The 22,423-nt window shown below is 40.7% G+C and overlaps 1 protein-coding gene across 5 annotated transcripts in view; it reads left to right on the top strand.

The window, feature by feature from the left end:
• Positions 1-22,423, top strand: part of usp9 (ubiquitin specific peptidase 9) — a 33,499-nt gene extending 11,076 nt beyond the window's left edge. For 2 of the 5 annotated variants that reach the window (XM_044047989.1, XM_044047997.1), the window contains exons 11-48: positions 294-398; positions 560-766; positions 859-995; positions 1,570-1,608; positions 2,823-2,956; positions 3,081-3,171; positions 3,913-4,026; positions 4,132-4,360; positions 4,625-4,720; positions 4,844-5,055; positions 5,747-5,987; positions 6,242-6,391; positions 6,575-6,695; positions 6,799-6,929; positions 7,260-7,538; positions 7,672-7,797; positions 7,954-8,091; positions 8,488-8,654; positions 8,786-8,894; positions 9,010-9,156; positions 9,303-9,449; positions 9,544-9,751; positions 9,841-10,061; positions 11,613-11,800; positions 11,882-12,055; positions 12,174-12,315; positions 12,411-13,167; positions 14,585-14,708; positions 14,793-15,018; positions 15,139-15,268; positions 15,405-15,590; positions 15,887-16,107; positions 16,195-16,283; positions 16,518-16,674; positions 17,478-17,690; positions 18,362-18,391; positions 19,690-19,788; positions 20,316-22,423. In XM_044047989.1, the coding sequence (XP_043903924.1) occupies positions 294-398; positions 560-766; positions 859-995; positions 1,570-1,608; positions 2,823-2,956; positions 3,081-3,171; positions 3,913-4,026; positions 4,132-4,360; positions 4,625-4,720; positions 4,844-5,055; positions 5,747-5,987; positions 6,242-6,391; positions 6,575-6,695; positions 6,799-6,929; positions 7,260-7,538; positions 7,672-7,797; positions 7,954-8,091; positions 8,488-8,654; positions 8,786-8,894; positions 9,010-9,156; positions 9,303-9,449; positions 9,544-9,751; positions 9,841-10,061; positions 11,613-11,800; positions 11,882-12,055; positions 12,174-12,315; positions 12,411-13,167; positions 14,585-14,708; positions 14,793-15,018; positions 15,139-15,268; positions 15,405-15,590; positions 15,887-16,107; positions 16,195-16,283; positions 16,518-16,674; positions 17,478-17,690; positions 18,362-18,391; positions 19,690-19,788; positions 20,316-20,561 (6,531 nt within the window). In that variant the 3' untranslated portion in view covers positions 20,562-22,423. The remainder of the gene's footprint in view (positions 1-293; positions 399-559; positions 767-858; positions 996-1,569; positions 1,609-2,822; positions 2,957-3,080; positions 3,172-3,912; positions 4,027-4,131; positions 4,361-4,624; positions 4,721-4,843; positions 5,056-5,746; positions 5,988-6,241; positions 6,392-6,574; positions 6,696-6,798; positions 6,930-7,259; positions 7,539-7,671; positions 7,798-7,953; positions 8,092-8,487; positions 8,655-8,785; positions 8,895-9,009; positions 9,157-9,302; positions 9,450-9,543; positions 9,752-9,840; positions 10,062-11,612; positions 11,801-11,881; positions 12,056-12,173; positions 12,316-12,410; positions 13,168-14,584; positions 14,709-14,792; positions 15,019-15,138; positions 15,269-15,404; positions 15,591-15,886; positions 16,108-16,194; positions 16,284-16,517; positions 16,675-17,477; positions 17,691-18,361; positions 18,392-19,689; positions 19,789-20,315) is intronic. The other 3 variants (XM_044048004.1, XM_044048010.1, XM_044048019.1) reach the window with 3 other exon arrangements.

The following is a 22,423-nucleotide window of genomic DNA, read 5'->3' as shown; positions in this document are numbered from 1 at the left end:
ATAGTCTGAGTATGCTGTTGTATAATATTTCCTCTTTGATCAAAATAGGCACAATTGGAAAAGCTCCTGTAAAGCTGTTTCTTTAACATTTAACAATGTAGTGTTAAATGAGATTTAAAATGTAATAAATGAAAATGAACATCCAAATAACTTGCATGTCAAGTCGGAGTTCACTTTTCTGTAACTGACACAGTTGTATAGTGCAAATAACCAAACTGCTGGAAGGAGCCTTGCGGTGTGCATTCGACATATTTTGCTAATCCGACAATGTTGTTATCTCTGTACATCTGCAGGCTGGTAAGCATGAGGCTATTGTGAAGAATGTACATGACCTCCTGGCCAAGCTAGCATGGGACTTCTCACCTGAGCAGCTTGATCACCTTTTTGACTGCTTCAAGGCAAGAAACACTTATAATCGAGCCAATCACATATTACGATACACTAAATCTTTCCATTCAGTTCTGAGTTAATGACATTTCAGTTGGATTCTTAAATCACAACCGCATACTGTCGTAGCATTAAACCTAAACCTCTGGACTTGGTTATCCCTACTGTGCAGGCAAGCTGGACCAATGCCAGCAAAAAGCAGCGTGAAAAACTGCTGGAACTTATCCGGCGCTTAGCTGAGGATGATAAGGATGGTGTGATGGCTCACAAAGTCCTTAACCTGCTGTGGAACCTGGCACACAGTGATGATGTACCTGTAGACATCATGGACCAGGCTCTTAGTGCTCACATCAAGATATTGGATTACAGTTGCTCACAGGTACATACGGGGGTGATTTCGGTAGTTCCCATGCAAAATAACTGACAAAAAAAAGCCGAAACAAATTATTGATGTTGAATTTTCACTCACAGGACCGAGACACTCAGAAAATTCAGTGGATAGATCGCTTCATAGAGGAGCTGCGAACCAATGATAAATGGGTGATCCCTGCCCTGAAGCAAATCAGAGAAATATGTAGCCTCTTTGGAGAAGCGCCTCAAAACCTTAGGTAAGGCCATGATGAAAAATCAATTCATTACATTGCAAAACACAAAGGATGATTGTCATGTTGGCAAGGTTTTAGTCGAAGTTGTTAGTGAGTATTTTGTTTTTGCATTTTCACAAGAGCTTACATTACATTACATTACATTAGACACACTTAATTTCCCTTAATGTTTGGTGTCAACTTGAACAACAATTAAACATCAGTACTAATCAGCAAGGTTGAGCACTACACCAAATATTTACAAAATGTTCCTACTGATATTAAAAACTAAACTTTGCTCTCAACCCGCACACTTTGTCTGTTCCAGTTTTTCCAATAGCACATCATACTGTTTTTGGTCATGAGACCCTCTTAATGAAGCTTTACGGATGGTTAGCCACAGTTCATTTTAGTTATGATGTTTAAGACCAGGGATTTTTTAAAGTACACTGACATGAGCTGAAAGGTGCAGTTACCCTGTCCAGTGAAAATTGATTTGGGATCATATTGTTCAGTGTCAATTGAAAATTGTTTTGAAGTAGTATTTTTTTCTAGTCACTGTAGAAAATATGTAGTATACATGCCTGTTGTTTTTCAGAAAGAAAATGCCAATTAACATACAAACGAACTTAGTGGGGTAAGTTGAGAGCTAATTCCAGGGTTCTACCTATTTCTGTGTTGTATCAAGTCTAACTGTCTTTAACATATTTGCAATGTATATTATATAAAATGTAAATCTTTGCCATGAATCTGCTGAAGCAATTCTTTCTTGGGTGTCATCTCAAATGACTGCTGCTCATTTGAAGCCCCTTCTCAAAGTCCTGCACATGTATACGCCAGCAAAGCAAGAGAAAGACATACTTTCATTCTAACTTATATCAAAGCATGTGGCTAGAGATGTTGCAGTGGAACATGAATATAAATTACAAACTGTGTGTTAACAATCACAGTAATGACTCTTAGTTATATTGGCGTCATGTTTACGCATGGATTATAAGGTATTATGATGAGTCATGTATGTCAATTCAGTGTAATTGTCATTAATAATCATTATCAAGTGCATTTACAAACTTAATGTAATCAGCACACAAATGTGTTCAGGTTCTGTTCAAATTGTTTTGTGTTCCTGAACCATATAGATGTGGTTTTATCCTTTCTGATGCTTGGTGTCTCAGTAATGAACATGGGTGAGCCCAGTGCATATACAGAATAGTTCTCAAAACTAGTTGGCTGTGCAGTGAACTGAAATGTCCTTTGAGATGGAGCCCAATTTTTTCTGATGCCAGCGCCTTTCAGCTCAAATCATTAAAAGCAAGTCAATATCAGGGGTATTTCATGCCTTTGACCCACGTATTCTAACATTAATTTAGATTATTGACTAGAGAAGTATTGTCTCCAGAATGTTTTGTAGTCGTTAAGCTATGGTTTAAATAGCTTCTAATTACAAAACTTCAAAATCCAACAGTTTTTGCGCCATCATTGTCATAGGTAATTTTAATACTTTTATTCATTATTCAGATTCCTTTTGTGGCACTGTGTAGTAGCCTTTATCCACCAAATTAAATAATCGAAGCATCCTTCAGTGTGGGAACAAGGCAGGAAATACCCTTTGTTGATATGACTCATGTCTCCTTCTGCTAGTTATTCTATGACATGCAAATGTAAAGTACACACAAAAAACATGGAAAGCTGCTTTCTTTATGTATTGATATAAATGAATGAGAAATCTGTTATGCTTTCGTTTTTCTAATCAGAAATTGTGTTTCTAAAGGTGTTTATAGTCAGCTTCATTCACACTTTGTTTTTCATTTTTTTACTTCCTCATGTACTCTGTTGATGTTTTTTTTTCAGTCAAACCCAGAGAAGTCCTCATGTGTTTTACCGGCATGACCTGATCAACCAGCTACAGCATAATCATGCTCTGGTGACCCTAGTGGCTGAGAACCTCTCAGCCTACATGGAGACCATGAGGCAGTTCTCAAAAGGTACTCTGTCAGGGCAAGAAATGGTTCAGTGTGTTAGTCAGACAGTTGATTTTCATAGATGCAGCAACTGGATGAGGGATGTGCACTGTGTGCAGTCTGACTAGACATATGTGTGCTTTTACAGAGGAACAAGCTGAGTTTGACCCCCAGACGGTCAGGCCAGGAAGCCGCTACAGCCATGTCCAGGAAGTACAGGAACGGCTCAACTTCCTGAGGTATATTCAATCAAGTATCTAGGCAGAATTTGACTTTTGCACTGGGGGTGTCAAACATTTTTTTAACCAACAGTACTCAATGCAACATAGGTTTAATCAGTTTCTGACCACTTTTATCACGCAGCCACTGGATTTGAGTTATATGGGAGCCGAGTGCACATGAAAGTAGTAAAGTCATACATCTTATCTACTTTTACTTAATTGACGAAAAAATCATCGTAAATTCCTTTAGAGCCACCCAGCCATCATAATCCTCATTCAAAGAACAAATTAAGGTAAATATTTAAAAACCCTAATCCCTAATTACTATTTGGTATGTTTTGAAAGGGATATAAGATGGAATGTCACTAGTATTATTTATTTATAATATTATTTAAAGTAAAACAAAAAAAACTTACCCCTCACAAATTTCCGTTTGTTATGTACGTAACTGAATTCAATACAATATTCATGCATTGTTACATAAAAGTGAGGAATATACAGCACTACTGTAATATCAGCTTTATATATTCAGTCACTTGCAGTGTTGCAAGCTCTACAGTTTCTCCAGTCTTGTCTGTTCACTAAGATGCTTGACTAAAGTACCTTGTCCAAGGACAATTGAGGATAATTAGGAACAAGCAATACTCTGACTTCACTCCGCCAGTTAAGATGAATGTCTGGGAAAGACAAGCATGTTTTCTCTAATCTTTAAGCCACCAGTGTCCACTATTGACTTTGTTTCTTATTTTTTTGTGTCAGGTTTCTGCTCAAGGATGGCCAGTTGTGGCTATGTGCCCCACAGGCCAAGCAGATCTGGAAGTGTCTGGCTGAGAATGCAGTATTTCTCTGTGACCGTGAGGCTTGTTTCAAATGGTACAGACTCTTTTGATCACCTCTTGCCTTTGACTTGAATGAGTTCTCTTGCTTTTGTTCATTAGCTGACGTGTCATGTTCTGAATACTGTATTCATTTCCACAGGTACTCCAAACTGATGGGGGATGAGCCTGACCTGGACCCAGACATAAATAAGGACTTCTTTGAGAACAATGTTCTGCAGTTGGACCCGTCTTTGCTGACAGAGAATGGTATGAAGTGCTTTGAGAGGTTCTTCAAGGCTGTCAACTGCAGGGAGGGCAAGCTGGTAGCAAAGCGCAGGGCCTACATGATGGATGACCTGGAACTAATTGGCTTGGACTACCTCTGGAGGGTGAGTTTTGTTTCAGGAGACGCTTTGAAATGAATGTTTTTGTTCATTTGCGGAGAGAGAGGCAGATGTAGAGTTTTTTTTCTTTTCCTTCACAAATCTCAAAGACTGTGAATACGTTCTTCATTTAGTTAGTTTGAGGGTTACTTTAAAGCTTAAGTTGATGTCCGAGTTTCCCATACGCCGAGTGTCATTTTACACAAAGGGGTTTTGATCTGTTCGTGACTATAAAATATAACACTAAATTTATATTCTCGTCTTAAACAGGTGGTAATTCAAGGAAGTGATGACATTGCCAGCCGAGCAATAGACCTGCTGAAAGAGATCTATACTAACCTTGGACCAAAACTTCAAGTCAATCAGGTACAGCAATTGTCATGTTTCAAAGCTAAATTGGAGGTGATTTTTCTTTTGTGTGTTGGCCGACAAATCTAATGAATAGAGGTCAGTTAAAAATAATTACATGTACATGTTTCCTTCCGTTAGGTCGAAATTCACGAGGATTTTATCCAGTCATGTTTTGACCGTCTGAAGGCATCCTATGACACCTTGTGTGTGTTGGATGGAGATAAAGACAGCATCAACTGCGCTCGTCAGGAGGCCATCCGCATGGTGCGAGTTCTCACTGTGCTCAAAGAGTACATCAATGAGTGTGACAGTGACTACCATGAGGAGAGGACTATACTGCCAATGTCCAGGTAATAAAACGCATAATAACACATCACTGTACATCAACTGGCGAAAGACAACAAAGATATCCTACAGTATCATCAGTTTCACTTAGCTTATATGCACAGTTTAGTTGAGCTAAGGCCGTAGTCCAACTAAAACAGGCAATCGGACAACTTGCAGAGTTTGAGAATACATGTGGAGGGGGAAATTTATTGGCCTTGTTATCTGACTCCGCCTCTGCTGTATCAACCTATAAGCTAGTGCATATGTAATCAGTTTCCTGTTGACCTTTACGTCACAGAAAAACAAGCAGTGAACTGTGTAATAAAACGCATAATAACACATCACTGTACTTCAACTGGCTAAAGACAACAAAGATATCCTACAGTATCATCAGTTTCACTTAGCTTATATGCACAGTTTAGTTGAGCTAAGGCCGTAGTCCAACTAAAACAGGCAATCGGACAACTTGCAGAGTTTGAGAATACACGTGGAGGGGGAAATTTATTGGCCTTGTTATCTTACTCCGCCTCTGCTGTATCAACCTATAAGCTAGTGCATATGTAATCAGTTTCCTGTTGACCTTTATGTCACAGAAAAACAAGCAGTGAACTGTGAGGTGGATCGCCACTACTATTTTTGTAACAAAGTGTGAATATGTCTAGTGAGATGAACAACATAGCAGTTTCATATCTCTTAATTCCATTTCTCTTTCAGAGCTTTCCGTGGGAAACATATCACATTGATCGTACGCTTCCCCAACCAGGGGCGCCAGGTTGATGACTTGGATATCTGGTCACACACTAATGACACAATTGGCTCTGTTCGGCGTGGCATCCTCAATAGGATCAAAGCTAATGCTGCTCATACAAAGATAGAGCTCTTCATTGGTGGAGAAGTTGTTGATCCAGCTGATGACAGGAAGCTGATTGGACAGCTAAATTTAAAAGACAAAACGGTGAGAGAACTTGCCCTTTTCTGGCACTCTGAGAAGAAATATTTTTAATCAAAGGCCTGTGTTTTATGTACATGTATTTTCATACTTATTTGCAATGCATGCAAATGATATGATTCCAGCCACTGTGTTATTTTAGATTTTTAAGCTAGAATGATGTGAATGTGTATTTTTAAAGTCAAGTGCTCAGTGCTTAGTTTTCCACCCATTAGATCAGCATTTACTGAAACTGTCAGTCACTGTCTTGTTTTGGATAGCTGATCACAGCCAAGCTGACCCAGGTGAGTGCCAACATGCCTTCAAGCCCAGACAGCTCCTCCGACTCATCTACTGGCTCTCCTGGTAACCACGGCAACCACTATAGTGATGGGCCTAATCCTGAGGTTGAGAGCTTTCTTCCTGGTGTGGTGAGTTTATGGCACAGATATCAATTGTGCCCAAAGCTATTTTCATGTGATCTCCATAGTCAAAACTTCAAACCCAATTTTAGCCTCAGGGGTTTTGTTGAAACTGAATTACAAACTGTCTTTAGTCATTTGTTGATCAGTGTGAGCAGCAGTATTTAAAACACCCTATGCCATATTTTACAGATAATGTCGCTACATCTGCGCTACATCTCCTTCCTGTGGCAAGTGGCAGACCTCGGCTGCAGCCTCAACATGCCTCTGCTTAGAGATGGAGCTCGTGTTCTCATGAAACTTATGCCCCCAGGTATTCATGCTTCTGTACTTAAATGTGTTTTTAATCAATTGATTTAAAATATTCAAGTACACCCTGACAATGGTAGCTCAGTGCCATGTTTTTGTATCCACAGATAACACTACAGTGGAGAATCTGAGAGCTGTTTGTCTAGACCACGCCAAACTTGGTGAGAACAGCCTCAGTCCTTCACTGGACTCGCGCTTTTTTGGCCCGTCTCCCTCACAAGTGCTCTACCTCATTGAGGTGAGTTTTGGTGTATCTTTGTTTCACAAGCTCTGATACTGTGCTGAAAACCTTATTTTTGCATTCATATCCTAATTAGCCTAAAGTATTGTGTTGCATTGTTTTTTATTGTGGTGTGGGCAATCTCATGACCCCAGTAGCAATCATAACGTAGCACATAAATATTTAAGTTGGCTAGAACGAGTAAATCCACGTTCCACAATAAATTTAAACTTAAAGTCCAGAGCAAACACAAAACAACCCAGTATTCCTGCTGTATACGGTGAGGTCCATTGCTTCTGTATCAGTTAATTTATAAGGTGGTTTACATTATCTTTTGCTATGCCCCAGGTTGTATATGCATTGCTGATGCCAGCCATTGCCACGCTGGGTGAGGATGCAAGTGACTTCCAGTATAACTTCTTGAAGAGTGGCGGGCTTCCCCTGGTGTTGAGCATGCTCACCAGGAACAACTTCCTCCCAACAGCAGATATGGAGACACGACGTGGAGCATACCTCAATGCACTTAAGATTGCCAAGCTCCTCCTGACTTCAGTGGGGTTTGGACATGTGAAGGCTGTGGCAGAGGCCTGCCAACCCAATGCTGAAGGAAACATTCCTGTTTCTCCGGTTAGGCCACACACAAAAGTCACACAGAGATATACCTGTATATCTAGTTCTCAAATTTTTGACTGCCGTTCAGATGTTGACATGTCGTCCATCTTTCTCCACACTCTCATCATCTACCTTGTATTGTCCTCAGATTAACCAGGCCACTCATGACCAGGCCCTGGTCCTCCAGAGTGCCCTGCAGAACATCCCTAACCCTGCCTCAGAGTGCATGCTGCGCAACGTAGCCATCCGCCTGGCCCAGCAGATTTCTGATGAGGTAACAGAGATTTAAATAAGCCTGACTAGTAAGAGTAAATCATTTTAATTAGACACTGTATGACATTTTGTGATGTAATGATTACAATATAAACCGTAATAAAAGTATATGCCAGTCCTTAAAAATTGATATGTAACGTTATTTTTATTTGTCCAGAATTTTTTTCAGACATCAAAATACCTCCCAGACATATGTGTGATCCGAGCAGTACAGAAGATAGTGTGGGCTTCAGGCTGTGGTACAGTGCAGCTCGTCTTCAGTTCCAATGAAGAAATCAGCAAGATATACGAGAAGGTAAATATTGGTTTCTATTTGAAGAGTTTTTTTGCTAAAGCTTTGTTGACTGCCAAAAAGTCTACGTTTTTCAGAAACCACCACAGTTATAATTAGTTGAATAAGAAGGGGAAAATTGGGAGTAACACGTCTTTAACAATGACATTAAGTCTCTGCTGCACAGCAGTTCATAATAGGTGTTGTTATAAACCTATTGTAAAACCTCAGAGGCAGGCGTGACTGACAATGGTGCCACAATTAACAAATTAATCTGTATTGTCATTTTACAGGATGTACAATGAAACTTTGTTTGACTATTCTCTGTGAAAGTTGGACAATATAAAATATATAAAAATGCCCATTGTTGAAAGCTGTTTATATTTTTTCATGTCTTCCATTTTTCTTTTTCCTTATTAGACAAATGCTGCGAAGGAGCCAGATGGGGAGGATGAGCAGGTGTGTTGCGAGGCCCTGGAAGTCATGACGTTATGTTTTGCCCTCATGCCCACGGCTTTGGACACACTCAGTAAGGAGAAAGCCTGGCAGACCTTCATCATCGACTTGCTGCTACACTGCCATAGCAAGTACGTAAATTGCTTTGCTTTCCAACCAACTGCTGGACCATAAATAAATGACAGAAATGGAGAGGGTTATCAATATGTACAGTTATTTGTAGTTTGAAGAAAATGATGATGTTCATATCCTACTTTGATAGATCTGTTCGTCAGATGGCCCAGGAGCAGTTTTTCCTAATGGCAACTCGATGCTGCATGGGCCATCGACCCCTCCTCTTCTTTATCACCCTCCTCTTCACTGTGCTAGGGGTAAGTGGTTATATGTTTCATGTCCTTTTAGAACTCATGATTATATGAATTATAATGATATCAATGATATCATGACACATTTAACTTATTTCACATTTTCAATGTTTATGTCCAGAGTACAGCCAAGGAGCGAGCCAAATATGCTGGGGACTACTTCATTTTGCTCAGACACCTGCTGAACTATGCCTACAACAGCAACATCAACCTGCCAAATGCTGAGGTGCTGCTCAACAATGAGATTGACTGGCTGAAACGGATAAGGGTAAAGGTCTTTGACGCCTAAATATTTTGAGCAGTGCGCTGTAGTATGCCAATTAAAAAGACCAATTTGCTATCTTTATACAATTTCCCCCCTCCTTTTTAGTGAGTGTTAATGGTACAAATAAAAAAACATTTCATATTTCAAAGGATGAGGTTAAGAGGACAGGGGAGACGGGTGTGGAGGACACCATCCTGGAAGGCCACCTTGGAGTCACTAAAGAACTTCTAGCCTTCCAGACACCAGAGAAGAAATATTACATTGGTTGTGAGAAGGGAGGAGCAAACCTCATTAAGGTACAATCAACATACTGTATGAAAAGTTGGTAATATACGGAGAAAAGAATGTCTTTTTGACATAACTAACTAAATTTCTCCTTCTCTTGTTTAGGAGCTGATTGATGACTTCATTTTCCCAGCATCAAACGTGTACCTGCAGTACATGAAGAGTGGAGAGTTCCCCACAGAGCAGGCAATCCCAGTATGCAGCACCCCTGCTTCCATCAACGCTGGCTTTGAGCTTCTGGTAGCACTGGCTGTCGGTTGTGTTCGCAATCTTAAACAGATAGTGGACACTCTGACTGACATGTACTATTTAGGTAGGAACATACCAGTGTAGCAATTTAAAGCTGAATTTTCTAATTTACGGTTTGTATGACTGTGCTTTTCTCCTTCCCTGTCTTTCCAGGGTGTGAAACATTGACAGAGTGGGAGTACTTGCCTCCTGTGGGGCCACGGCCCAACAAAGGCTTTGTAGGTCTGAAGAATGCTGGAGCCACCTGTTACATGAACTCTGTCATTCAGCAGCTGTACATGATCCCTCCTATTCGCAATGGCATCCTGGCCATCGAGGGCACAGGCACTGATGTGGATGATGACATGTCAGGGGATGAGAAGCAGGAGAATGAGGTATTGATTGTGTTTGTGCTGCAATATATTACTCGGGGTTCCCACGGGTCCGTGAAATCCTTGAAAGTTTGTAATAATTGGAATTCATGGCCCTTGAAATATTAAAAAAATTGCCCTCAATAGACATGTGTTATTGAAAGTGCTTGAATTTTGTGCAAGAAAGAAGTTAAAGTTTGCCATTTACCTCTGTAGACCACCACAATTAATTTGAAATGAAACAATCATGATGTGATGAAAGTGCAGACTCTCAGCTTTAATTTGAGGGATTGAATAAAAAAATTTAATTAATTTTTTTGCCAAATTATAAGCATTTTTATACATTGTTGTCCATTTTCAGGGGCTCAAATGTAATAGGACAAACTTAAATTGTGATAAATTAAAGGCTTGTTTTAATACTTGGTTGAATGTCCAAGTCTGAAACACATGGACGTCAAATGCCGAGTTTCCTCCCAGGATATGCTCTGCCGCCTTCAGTTGCTGCTTGTTTGCAGGTATTTCTGCCTCCAGTTTAGTCTCTAGTAACAGAAAAGCATGCTCTGTTGGGTTGAGGTCAGGTGACTGACTTGGCCACCGAAGAACGTTCCATTTCAATACCTTCAAAAGCTCTTGTTTTGCATTTGCAGTTTTGCAGTATGTTTTTTCATTATTTATCTGTAACGTGAAATGCCGTGTTGTCAATTTTGCAAATTGGCCGAATCTGAGGTGTGGAATGGTTTTCCTTCTCCACACTTTTCTCAAGAATTCAGCAATCATCCACTTGTCTTGGAGTTTACCAGTGGATTTCTAAGAAAGCCATGAAGCTGCTTTTTAGTCAATTGAACAATTATTTTAGAGCCCCTGATAATGGACAATTTATAAAAATGTATAAAAATTTATAAAAATCCTTATAATTCCTCAACGGTTATTGCAATCCTTTTGTTCAATCTCTCAAATTAAATCTCAAATTAAATTAAGGTGGCTGCAGTAAAGGCCTGTCCTGGCATAGCATATCAATGGAGGCAACTCAGCAGTTGGTGATGTCCATGTGTTCAGGCAGTCATTGACTGCAAAGGATTACAATATTAAAACAAGCCTTTTATTTATCATGATCTTGAGTTTGTCCTATCCATTTTGAGCCCCTGAAAATGGACAACAATGAATAAAAATGCTTATTTCTCAAAGGTTAATGCAGTTTTTGTTGTTCAGTCTCTCAAATTAAAGCTGAGAGTCCAAAATTCAACCAGATCTTGATTGTTTTCTTTCAAAGTGGTCGATGTGGTGTACAGAGGCAAAATGACAAAATGTGTCTTTATCCAAATACATATGGCCCTAACTGTACGTGATGCCTGGGAAATGCAAATTCCAAGATCTCTCGCTCGCCAAAGAAAATTACAAAGACTGGCTTGCCCAAGATTCCAAGGATAATTACTTGGCCAGGTGCAGAGCTTGCTGCAAATCAATAAAAGTGGGCGCCTATCGAGATGATGTCATGATAGCTGAAAATGTATTGACAAGTGTGGACTCAGTAAGACAAGTTTTTATGTTTCATCTGCACATTCATTTTGTCTTCAGAGTAATGTGGATCCTCGGGATGAGGTGTTCAGCTACCACCATCAGTTTGATGATAAGCCCTCCAGTAAGTCGGAGGACAGGAAAGAGTACAACATTGGGGTCCTTCGCCACCTACAGGTCATCTTTGGCCATTTAGCTGCATCCAGACTGCAGTACTATGTCCCTAGGGGATTCTGGAAGCAGTTCAGGTATTTCAAAGCTTCACTTGTTGTGAAGATTGGCACTGGTTTTATTCAAAAATATCTAATTGAGTGTTGCATTGTTATCAGGTTATGGGGTGAGCCAGTGAACTTGCGAGAGCAACATGATGCTCTCGAGTTTTTCAATTCTTTGGTGGATAGTCTGGATGAAGCTCTGAAAGCCTTGGGCCACCCCGCAATGCTCAGTAAAGTGCTGGGAGGATCATTTGCTGACCAGAAGATCTGTCAGGGATGCCCCCACAGGTGAGTGCTGTCTTTTTTTCCCTGGTTTTGCTCAGAGGAAATAATTGATTTTATCAGAAAGGAAAAATTGTAAAGCATCCTGCAGTTCTTTTTCCCTAGTAATTGTTTGTGTTGTCAGGTATGAGTGTGAGGAGTCATTCACAACGCTCAATGTAGACATCAGAAATCACCAGAATCTGTTGGACTCCATGGAGCAGTATGTTAAAGGAGATCTGCTGGAGGGAGCAAACGCCTACCACTGTGAGAAATGTAATAAGAAGGTGAGAAACCTGGTAGCTAGCCAATTTGCCATGATAAAATATCAGTCATTTTTATAACGGACTAGAGAGATGATAATATTTGGTTTTCTTGTCAGGTGGACACAGTGAAGCGCCTGCTGATTAAGAAGCTGCCACCAGTCCTGGCCATCCAGCTGAAGCGCTTTGACTACGACTGGGAACGGGAGTGTGCCATCAAGTTCAATGACTACTTTGAGTTCCCCAGGGAATTGGACATGGAGCCATACACGGTAGCTGGTGTGGCTAAATTGGAGGGTGATGACGTCAATCCGGAGAACCAGGTGATCCAGCAGAATGAGCCCTCTGAACCCACACCTCCGGGTAGCTCCAAATATCGTCTGGTGGGAGTGCTGGTCCACTCAGGCCAGGCCAGTGGCGGACATTACTACTCCTACATAATCCAGAGGAATGGGGGTGATGGTGAGAGGAACCGCTGGTATAAGTTTGATGATGGTGATGTGACTGAGTGCAAAATGGACGATGAAGAGGAGATGAAGAACCAGTGCTTTGGAGGAGAGTACATGGGGGAGGTGTTTGATCATATGATGAAAAGGATGTCGTACCGGAGGCAGAAGCGCTGGTGGAATGCCTACATCCTTTTCTATGAGCGAATGGACTCATTGGACAAGGACAGTGAGCTTGTGAAATACATCTCAGAGCTGACCATCTCTTCCACCAAGCCACATCAGGTCAAGATGCCTGGTGTCATTGAGTGCAGTGTCCGCAAGCAGAATGTCCAGTTCATGCACAACAGAATGCAATACAGCCTGGAATATTTCCAGTTCATTAAGAAACTTCTGACCTGTAACAGTGTCTATTTAAACCCTCCTCCAGGTAAGCATAATTTCTGTGTGAAGTGGGTTTTTAAATGTAAAACATATGCAATGGCCCTTAATTATTAAAATAAGGTAGTTTAACTGATCAATCTAAACTAAGATGCTGGGTCAAGGGTATTGAAGTGATGCAAACATTTTTTTTCATGTGTAGCATTTATCCTAAATTATACTATTAACAGGCAACTGACAAATCAGTCAATAAGAATCCGATCAATTGTTTTGAACATGGGTTAATACATCATGGTATTTAACAATGTACTTGTTAAATAGTGCTTGAAACTCCTATAGTTGTTCAAAATGTGTGTGTAAATTGTGTCTAACATGCACAAGGTCATGTAGCCAACAAAATAACAGTAAAATACATATTTATATATTCCAGCTGATGTCCCTCTTCCAGTTATGACTCTTAAATCTAAATCTATTATCTATTCTCACAAATATTGTAGCTGCTTTTGTAATTTCATCTGTTTCAGACATGCATTTCTCAAATTTTTATTATGGCCTGCTGGGAATATGTTAAATACCAATGAATTATTAATGCAGCTTGCACCAATAAGGTTATATTATTATGTTCTATAACGGGGAATTACTGTTTTAGTGCAGACCCAGCACTAAAGTGCTTTATTTGGATATAATGATTCAGATAATTATGAATATGTCTCAGTGTAAGTTTAACTGCTTTGTACACAACCAATTGCTCACTTTTAGGCTCTCCCCTTGCTGTAGCAGTGACATTTTTATTTTCCATCTGAAAAGACCCAACTCCTGACCTAACATAATGACCCAGTATGATGTTATTGATTGGCTTTACTCAGACAATTGACACATTGTTTTGGAGCTTGCATTCTCTGAGCTCCAAAGCTGCTGTGTCATTCTTAGCTCATTGTTACCACTAGCTGTGCTGCCATTTGTGTTTAGTTTCATCTCAGATTATGCTTTTAGAAAAACAGAAAAGGATCAAATGAGAATGTCAATGCTTCACTGTGTTTTTCTGGAATCCAGTATCTCTTATTACACAATAGGATGTATGCAGGTAGTCGGTATGTAGTATGACTGTCACATTTGTAATTGTGGTGACTCTGCACTCTGATTCACTAGAGTCAAAATTAAACAAGGGCAATGATATTAAGTTCCAATTTTTAGTTTCAGCTAACTAGCTAGTTTTACCACAATGAGTTTATTTATAATCCTCTAATTAGGTGACACAGTTGCAAAGGACAAATGAAAATAAATTCAGAATAAATAGCCATGGAGCTCAAAGTCTGCTCTATGATGTCATAGTGATATTTTTATTGCAAAACCAGTGTGCACTTTACACATCCAAAAAACACTGTTCTGCCCGTTGCAGGTGGCAACGTGCATTTGTGATAATGATTGTCAGCTGATGTTGTGTTTCCTTTTTTTTTTTTTATCAGGACAAGACCATCTTCTGCCAGAGGCAGAGGAGACTGCTATGATAAGTGCTCAGCTGGCTGCTAGATTCCTCTTCAGCACAGGTTTCCACACCAAGAAGGTAGTACGGGGTCCTGCCAGTGACTGGTAAGCTCTGTCTGCCTCTGGATTTTTGAATTCTTTCCTTATTTTGCCAGTCTCTAAAAATACTCTCCTCATATTCCCCTGTAGGTATGACGCACTCTGCATCCTGCTGAGACACAGCAAGAATGTACGCTACTGGTTTGCACACAACGTTCTGTTTGCTTACCCTAACCGGTTCTCTGAATACCTGCTTGAGTGCCCAAGTGCTGAGGTCCGTGGTGCATTTGCCAAGCTCATTGTCTTCATCGCTCACTTCTCTCTGCAAGATGGCCCCTGCCCCTCCCCCACTGCCTCGCCTGGACCCTCAACTCAGGTTGGTGTCTGTATATAATAGGGCTGGTTGAAAAGTTAAAGAAAGTTGCCCAGCAGTTTCTCACCATTTAATTTTGGATGATATAACCCAGCTGTGTTGTTTTCCATGTTTGTATATCAGGGCTGTGATAACCTTAGTCTAAGTGACCACCTTTTAAGAGCTGTACTCAACCTGCTCAGAAGAGAGGTTTCTGAACACGGCCGTCACCTGCAGCAGTACTTCAACCTCTTTGTCATGTACGCCAATCTGGGTAAGGAGCACAACGTCATTACCCACCTGTCATGTACATCTGTTTCCTGTGAATCGTTTCCGGTTTTTACGTCGTATGATTTGTATTTTATGGCTTAAAATGCTACTCTCTTTACTCACTACTCCTTCCCCCACAGGTCTGGCAGAAAAGACTCAGCTGCTAAAGCTGAATGTCCCCGCAACGTTCATGTTGGTTGCTCTGGACGAGGGTCCTGGCCCTCCCATCAAATACCAATATGCTGAGCTGGGTAAGCTCTACACTGTGGTTTCCCAGCTGGTCCGCTGCTGTGATGTTTCCTCACGCATGCAGTCCTCCATCAATGGTGAGTGTGTCTGAGTCTTTAGCCACAAAAAATGTGATCTGAGCTCAGCTGATGTCGAACAGTAATAACTTGTGTAAGAGTGTGGTGTAGTGGTGTTGACAGTTTGAGCCCAATGAAGATTTTCATCCTTGCTCAGGATGTAGTGACTGACAAACTAGCTTCTCTGAGTTTCTGTGTTGTGTAACCAGAGCTTGGAGCTGAGGGCTTTCAGAGATTAAGAATGAAGACATTGGCTAAATGGATTTATTATGCATTTCAGATAAGAGTTTCTCTAAATGTCTTTTCTACCCTATCAGGTAATCCTCCTCTTCCTAACCCATATGGAGACACCAACCTCACAGCCCCAGTGATGCCTGTGCAGCAGCTGGTGGCAGAGATCCTGTTTGTGAGGACCAGCTACGTGAAGAAGATCATTGAAGACTGCAGCAACTCTGAGGAGACGGTGAAGCTGCTTCGCTTCAGCTGCTGGGAGAACCCTCAGTTCTCCTCCACTGTGCTCAGTGAACTGCTCTGGCAGGTAAATACCTAGTTGATATTGTTGACAAACGGGACATTCAAATTTCTGTTGGTGTGAAGAGATCAGTTATACATGTGTTGTGTGCAGGTGGCGTATTCTTATACCTATGAGCTGAGGCCTTACCTGGACTTGCTGCTGCAGATCCTCCTCATCGAGGACTCGTGGCAGACACACAGGTCAGACAAGTTGATAAGCTGTCCATTTAAATTTCGCAAAGGTGATTGTGTTGAGTTTGGTTGTCAAAGTTCAAAGTCGCATACTGCACAAGACATGAGGTAGCTAATAGGATTAATGAGCCTCAGTCTTGCAGCAGAATACATTTTTTTGTGATCAAATTTCTATTAAATAGTTGAGTAGTTTTGAATGCAATCTGAGTTGAAACTTCCCCTTTATCGCTTTGTTTTGTGCAGGATCCACAATGTGCTAAAGGGAATACCAGATGATAGAGATGGGCTGTTTGACACCATCCAGCGCTCTAAGAACCACTACCAGAAAAGGGCCTACCAGTGCATCAAGTGCATGGTGGCTCTGTTCAGCAACTGCTCTGTGGCTTATCAGATCCTTCAAGTACAGTACTCACTCATGGACATATTTATGCATGAATGAAATCAGGTTCTCAGGTTTATGAATTTAGCCATTTTTCTACCAGGTGGAATAGTTTGGTTTTGTTCCATACGTATCTTTTTGCTTTTTCATTAGCAATATTACCAAAATAAACGCCCCCAATATTTTTTGGTACCTTCCCCTTGGGGTCTCCAAGTAAAATGATATGGTGCAGTCCAGACGGAGCAAGACTGGCCCCACTCATGGCAGTCGGCTGATTGATCGCAAGAGTGTGATGTTTCTCTGTCGCCCAGTGTTTCTTCAACGCCCACTGTCTATTTTCATGCAAAGCTTGACGACTTATTGAAACAAATGGCCACAAACCAAAAATCTGCTTGGTTTGTCCTCCATTGTTATCCATTAAGTTGTCTGCTGTGCCGCATTTTTTGTCACCACACACATATGACATCACACTACGTGTCTCACTGACCCAGCCATCGGGCACAGCCCACACCATGCCTACCAAGTAAAGACACTGTTCTCAGTCGAAACGCAAACTTGATCCAGGGCTTTAACGTTCCAAACGGATCCGCACCATGATTGAAACACACTTATAATGTGGGACCATTCTTGCAGAAAAAGTATGAACCAACTATTCTAGATGTAGGTATCTTTTATTTATTTTTCCCCATACTCACAATATGAGTATGTGCATCTCTACAAACTATTAGTAGATTATTATTATTACTGTTATTAGAGTATTCTGAAAAGATACAATGTCTACTGCATCATGTGTACTAATCGAATGTCCTGCATTGTGCTCACAGAGTAATGGTGACCTGAAACGAAAGTGGACGTGGGCAGTAGAGTGGTTAGGGGACGAGCTCGAGAGGAGGCCATACACAGGGAATCCTCAGTACACCTACAACAACTGGTCTCCTCCAGTTCAGAGCAATGAGACCTCCAACGGATATTTCCTGGAGCGCTCACACAGTGCACGTATGACTTTGGCAAAGGCCTGTGAACTCTGTCCTGAGGAGGTAATGGCATTGACATTGTAACTTTTGCACATATGCACACACTGTCTGAGATTTATATTGTCTTTAAGTGTTAAGGATTGTGCTTTAAAAAAGCCTACTATCCAAAGCTTTTTCTAATCTGTAAATAGACATGTAATTAAGTGATGTACAGTAAAAAGCATTAGACTTATTGGATCAAGTCTAACATCAGTATGGAGTTTGGATCTTTCTGTTACATACAAATTAAATCAAATAAGATTTCATTCATTTTGAAAATAAATGAATTCAAAATTGCAGAAAAGCGTATGTATCTGACCCACGTAATGGGAACATGTAAACAATGATGTTAAGTGATGAAAGTAACAGAAAAATCACATTGTCAATACTGAATGACAGAAAGTCAGAGGAGCTTTAACAACCTGGAGCTGATGTGTACCACATCATGACAGGACATGAATTTACGTTTTCAACAAACCAATAAATGTAAATCATATCCAGCCTGAGCTATAACCTTGTTTACTGACATGTTTACTATGCTGAAAATGTTTTGTATCAATAGCTGCAGTTCACAATGCATTCAAATATTTTTTATTTTTTTGTTTGTATTATTTAACTTAAAAGAAGTAACTTGTATTTTTATGTTGACAAATCCAGTCAAATGACACACTTCTCCTGTAATATTCCATACACAGCTCAAGTGTACTCAGGGAAGCCCAGGGAAGGTCAGTATTCCAGGCACCACGACATTAAGGAAGGAAAAAATACAAATTTTTACTTAAAGAACTAGCACGGAGGCAATTAGTGTTAAGGCAGAGGCTAGGAACATGTGCCATGTTGAGTCAATAGTTTTACCCAATTTTTATGTTTAATTCCTTTTGTTTTGGATACAATTATGATATAAGATGTTAGAATAAGGCTTTGTTTTTACAAACTGCTGGAAAGATGAATGGTAGCGGTAATCAGCTACCATTTTGGGACTCTAAAGCTTCAGTATAAATAACCTGTGAATTTCAAGGGGACAGAGAGAGGTGTTTTATACTTGGTTAGCACAGACACATCATCAGCAGTGGCAAAGCTGTTACTGTTACATTACTTTTTCCTTTTGCATATCCCACTGTTGGGGCCTTTGCGCAACAGCCATTTTGACAGGTCACAGTGCGAAAATCACATGTGAAAGTAAACAATGATGGCTGACTTCCATTCAGCTTTCTCAGTTTCAGAGTGCATGCTGGTTCACTGTCACACTGTCCTGACACACGTGAGCTGAACAGAGCTGAGTCATTGTTAATGTGATCAATAACATCGGTGCTAAAACATGTGAAAATGGCTGCTGTGCAAAGGGCCCATAGCTGCTGGTGACAGGAGGCAGATGTTATATATTGCAAATGGCTTAAGAAAAAAGAAATCGTGTAATTCAGCTGCACAGATCTTTGTTCTTCTGTTGCCCAGTCCTACTTACTTGCCAAAGCAATAGCAACAGTACTTACTAGGTTTGCCTTCCATCCCAGTTTAATGCTGTGGTTCCCTCTGCATCTGAAAGAAATCCTAGCTTCAGCTTAACTTAAGTGTTTATTAGTGGTTACAGTTTTTGACCAGAGTGGCAATGGCTGATTATTATGCACTATATGTTATTTAATAATGTCATACTGCATATTACTTCAGTAATTTATTAGATTTTGACTCAGAATTCAAATACAAAAAATGCAGTAAATAATTCATGAGCATTCAATCTCTTGGTAAAGATTACTAGCAGCTCTCAGGTGTAGAATCCACACACACACAATCAAATCTCATTTAAGCCTCGTTTGCTAGATAATTAACACAGTTGGACATTTGACTTTTTCCCCATGCAACCATTTCTTACTAAAATGATGAAGCTTAAAATCACATGCACTGCTTTGTTCAAATACTGAGGAAAGTCCTACTTTATACACACTTACTGGTGATTGTTTTTTTTTATTTTTAATTACTCTCAGTGAATGTTGAAATGAATTGGTGATATTTCTCTCACATCCTGCAGGAGCCAGATGAACAGGAAGCACCTGATGATCAAGACTCCTCTCCACCCGAGGACACGTCTCTGTACCCACATTCTCCTGGAACCACCCAGTTTCAGCAGGTGCTCAGTGATGTACTCTTTACTGACCCATAAAAGAAGAACTGAGTATGAATATGAAAAAGAGATGTAGTCTCACATTGGCCTTGAATGGTGCCAGTAACCATGGAAACGATTTTTTTCCCCCAATGGCCTCATGTAGCACTAAGTGCTCACACAAAATCCATGTGTAGCTCTTTGATAGTGAAGGTGCAATATTATGAAATGTTTTGTTTTTTTTATGAATAGAAGATTGAATATTTAATTTTTGTTTTGGATGAGCATGAACTGATACTTCATACCACATAGCCTGTAAGTGATTTTATTTGTCTTCCCACACAAATGAGCCAAATCATTGATACTGATGTCATATCTACAATGCAGGTAATGTAATCTACACTAAGAATAAAAATAAAGACTTATCACTAGAGAGCAGACTGCTTTTGAAAGGAGGCTCTAAACTGAGACATACCCACAACTTGTGGCTGTGAAGTTGTTTTTAGTCACTCATTATTATTTTCTTTGTTGTCTGCTTCCCTCTGCCAAAACAGAACAACCATCCCCATGGGCAGCCGTACACCGGGCCTGCTGCTCAGCACATGAACAACCCCCAGCGTCCTGGTCCTGCCTCTGCCCCGACTCCTGGCCCAACCCAGACCCCAACCCCAGGCCCTGGTCCCACTCCCGGTCCAGGCCCGCGAGCACAAGAGAACTGGGAGAGCACCGAGGAGGTCACCCCAGCCCCAGCCACCACCTCCACCTCGACCGCCCCAGCACCTGCCCCACCTAAGGAGTAACATGCCCTCCCCCTCTGCTGTGCCTCGAGCCTCCATCGTCCTGCTCTCCTTCCTCTCATCCTTTGGTCAACAGAGCTCCACATCGGCCTCTATCTATTTCTCTCTCTCTCTCTGGCCCCAGGGCAGGGCAGAGCCAGGCCTCCCACCCCCACTCCAGGCCGCGTCTCTCTCCTATCAGCATGAGGGAGGTGCTCTTCCCTGGCCTGGGGCTGCCTGAGCGTGTGACATCGGCCTGCTGGTGGCTGCAGAGGCCAGGGAGTGGACAAGAGTTCTAATAATGAAAAACATATTTAGTCAGAGCTGACGATGCTGATGCGCTTGTCTACACGACGAAAAGGTGTACATAGTATCTTAATGTTTTTGACTGTTCAGGTCCCCCAGTAGCATAACTCTGTGTGGTTTGCTGTTGGGAGATGTTGCAGATGTTATGAAAAAGAAAAATGGATATTATAAAAAAGAAAAAAGCCCAAAAAAACTGTAAAAAGACAACAACTCCTCTTTGTTTTATCACCCATGCTCGGCAGTAAAGTTTGTTCTACCATCGGACGGTTACTGGTCATTCAACTGTAGAAAGACAGCATTGTTATTATCATAATTAATATTATTCTTAAGCTCCTTGGCAACTTAATGACCCATGCCAAATCAACTCACAGGCTGTGGTTGGTTTTATTGTGAGATATGGAATGGTTGGGTGGACTTCTACGGTGTTTGGTTGATGTGAAAAAGCAGTGATGCAACATTGTTCTGAAACTTCATTGCCTTTCTTTTTCTTTTCTTTTTTTTTTGTTCTGGTAATTAATTCAATCCTTTCTGAAGCTCTAGTTAATATGCTGTAACATTTAGCATGGCTTCTCACCAGAATAGTGTAGCCGAAGGGAAGACTTGTGATCATAACAACCTGAAGCTGTTCTTAATCCACATCTCTGGAGGGGTGTTGTTACCCTCAGGTTTTTTGTTTGTTTTTATTTTCTACTCATCTACCCTATCTACAATGAGGGCAATATTTTGAATCAATGTATGAATAAGTGGCTTTTCAATTGCTCATCATAATCCTACAACTTAACATTTGGCAACCAGTTCTGATGGGATAGACAGCTTAGCTTTCATCTATAGGAATTCTGAGAAATGAAACACTTATGCAACAGAATCGCTGCACTGGGCTATCTGGTGTATAATAGACTGTGTGTGGTTTGCTTCTGTCTCTTCAATAGAGCCTAGTTGTAGACAGATTTGTTGCCCGTCGGCTTCCTCTCTGTCATGGAGCTGGTTAGGTTTGCCGTCTGGCTGCGGTTCGGGATGCAGTGTCTGATCCTGAGCGGCAGTGAGACCCTCGTCCTCTCGCTCCATGGAGATCAGGTCCCATCAGGTTGCACCGTAAGAATAGCAGCTGGTTAGTCATGTTGCAACTCGAGCTAACTTGTAATTCTGTAGGAGTAAAAAGGTAAACATCAGTAAATACTGTATTTAATTGGTAACTTGAATGCGTGTATTTTTTGAATTTTTCTTTTCTTTTTTTTTTGTCTAAAACATACCAAATACTCCTGCAAATGAAAATATTCTGCCCACCGTATTATATTTAAATATTTTGCTCTTATTTTATAGAATTTATTTTGTTGTATTTCACTAAAAATAGAATTTGATTTAAGAGGAACATTTTTGTCCTTGTGTTATTTTTAAAGAAGATATTGACTGTACAGAGTTCTGCGCCCTGTTTTTTGCCGACTTTTGTTTTGGCCATGGTGTGACGTTGAATTCTGGAGCTACAGTCGCGATGTGGACTTTCACTTTGTGAGGTTTTTTGTGCACAGAAATATAACAAAAAAAGCATTGCGCCCTTAGCAAATAAAGAACATGGAATCTTG

Source organism: Solea senegalensis, linkage group LG2, assembly GCF_019176455.1.
Source record: "Solea senegalensis isolate Sse05_10M linkage group LG2, IFAPA_SoseM_1, whole genome shotgun sequence".
Lineage (NCBI taxonomy): Eukaryota > Metazoa > Chordata > Actinopteri > Pleuronectiformes > Soleidae > Solea > Solea senegalensis.
The sequence above is the reverse complement of the archived record's forward strand: the minus strand, read 5'-3'. Positions and strand labels throughout refer to the sequence as shown.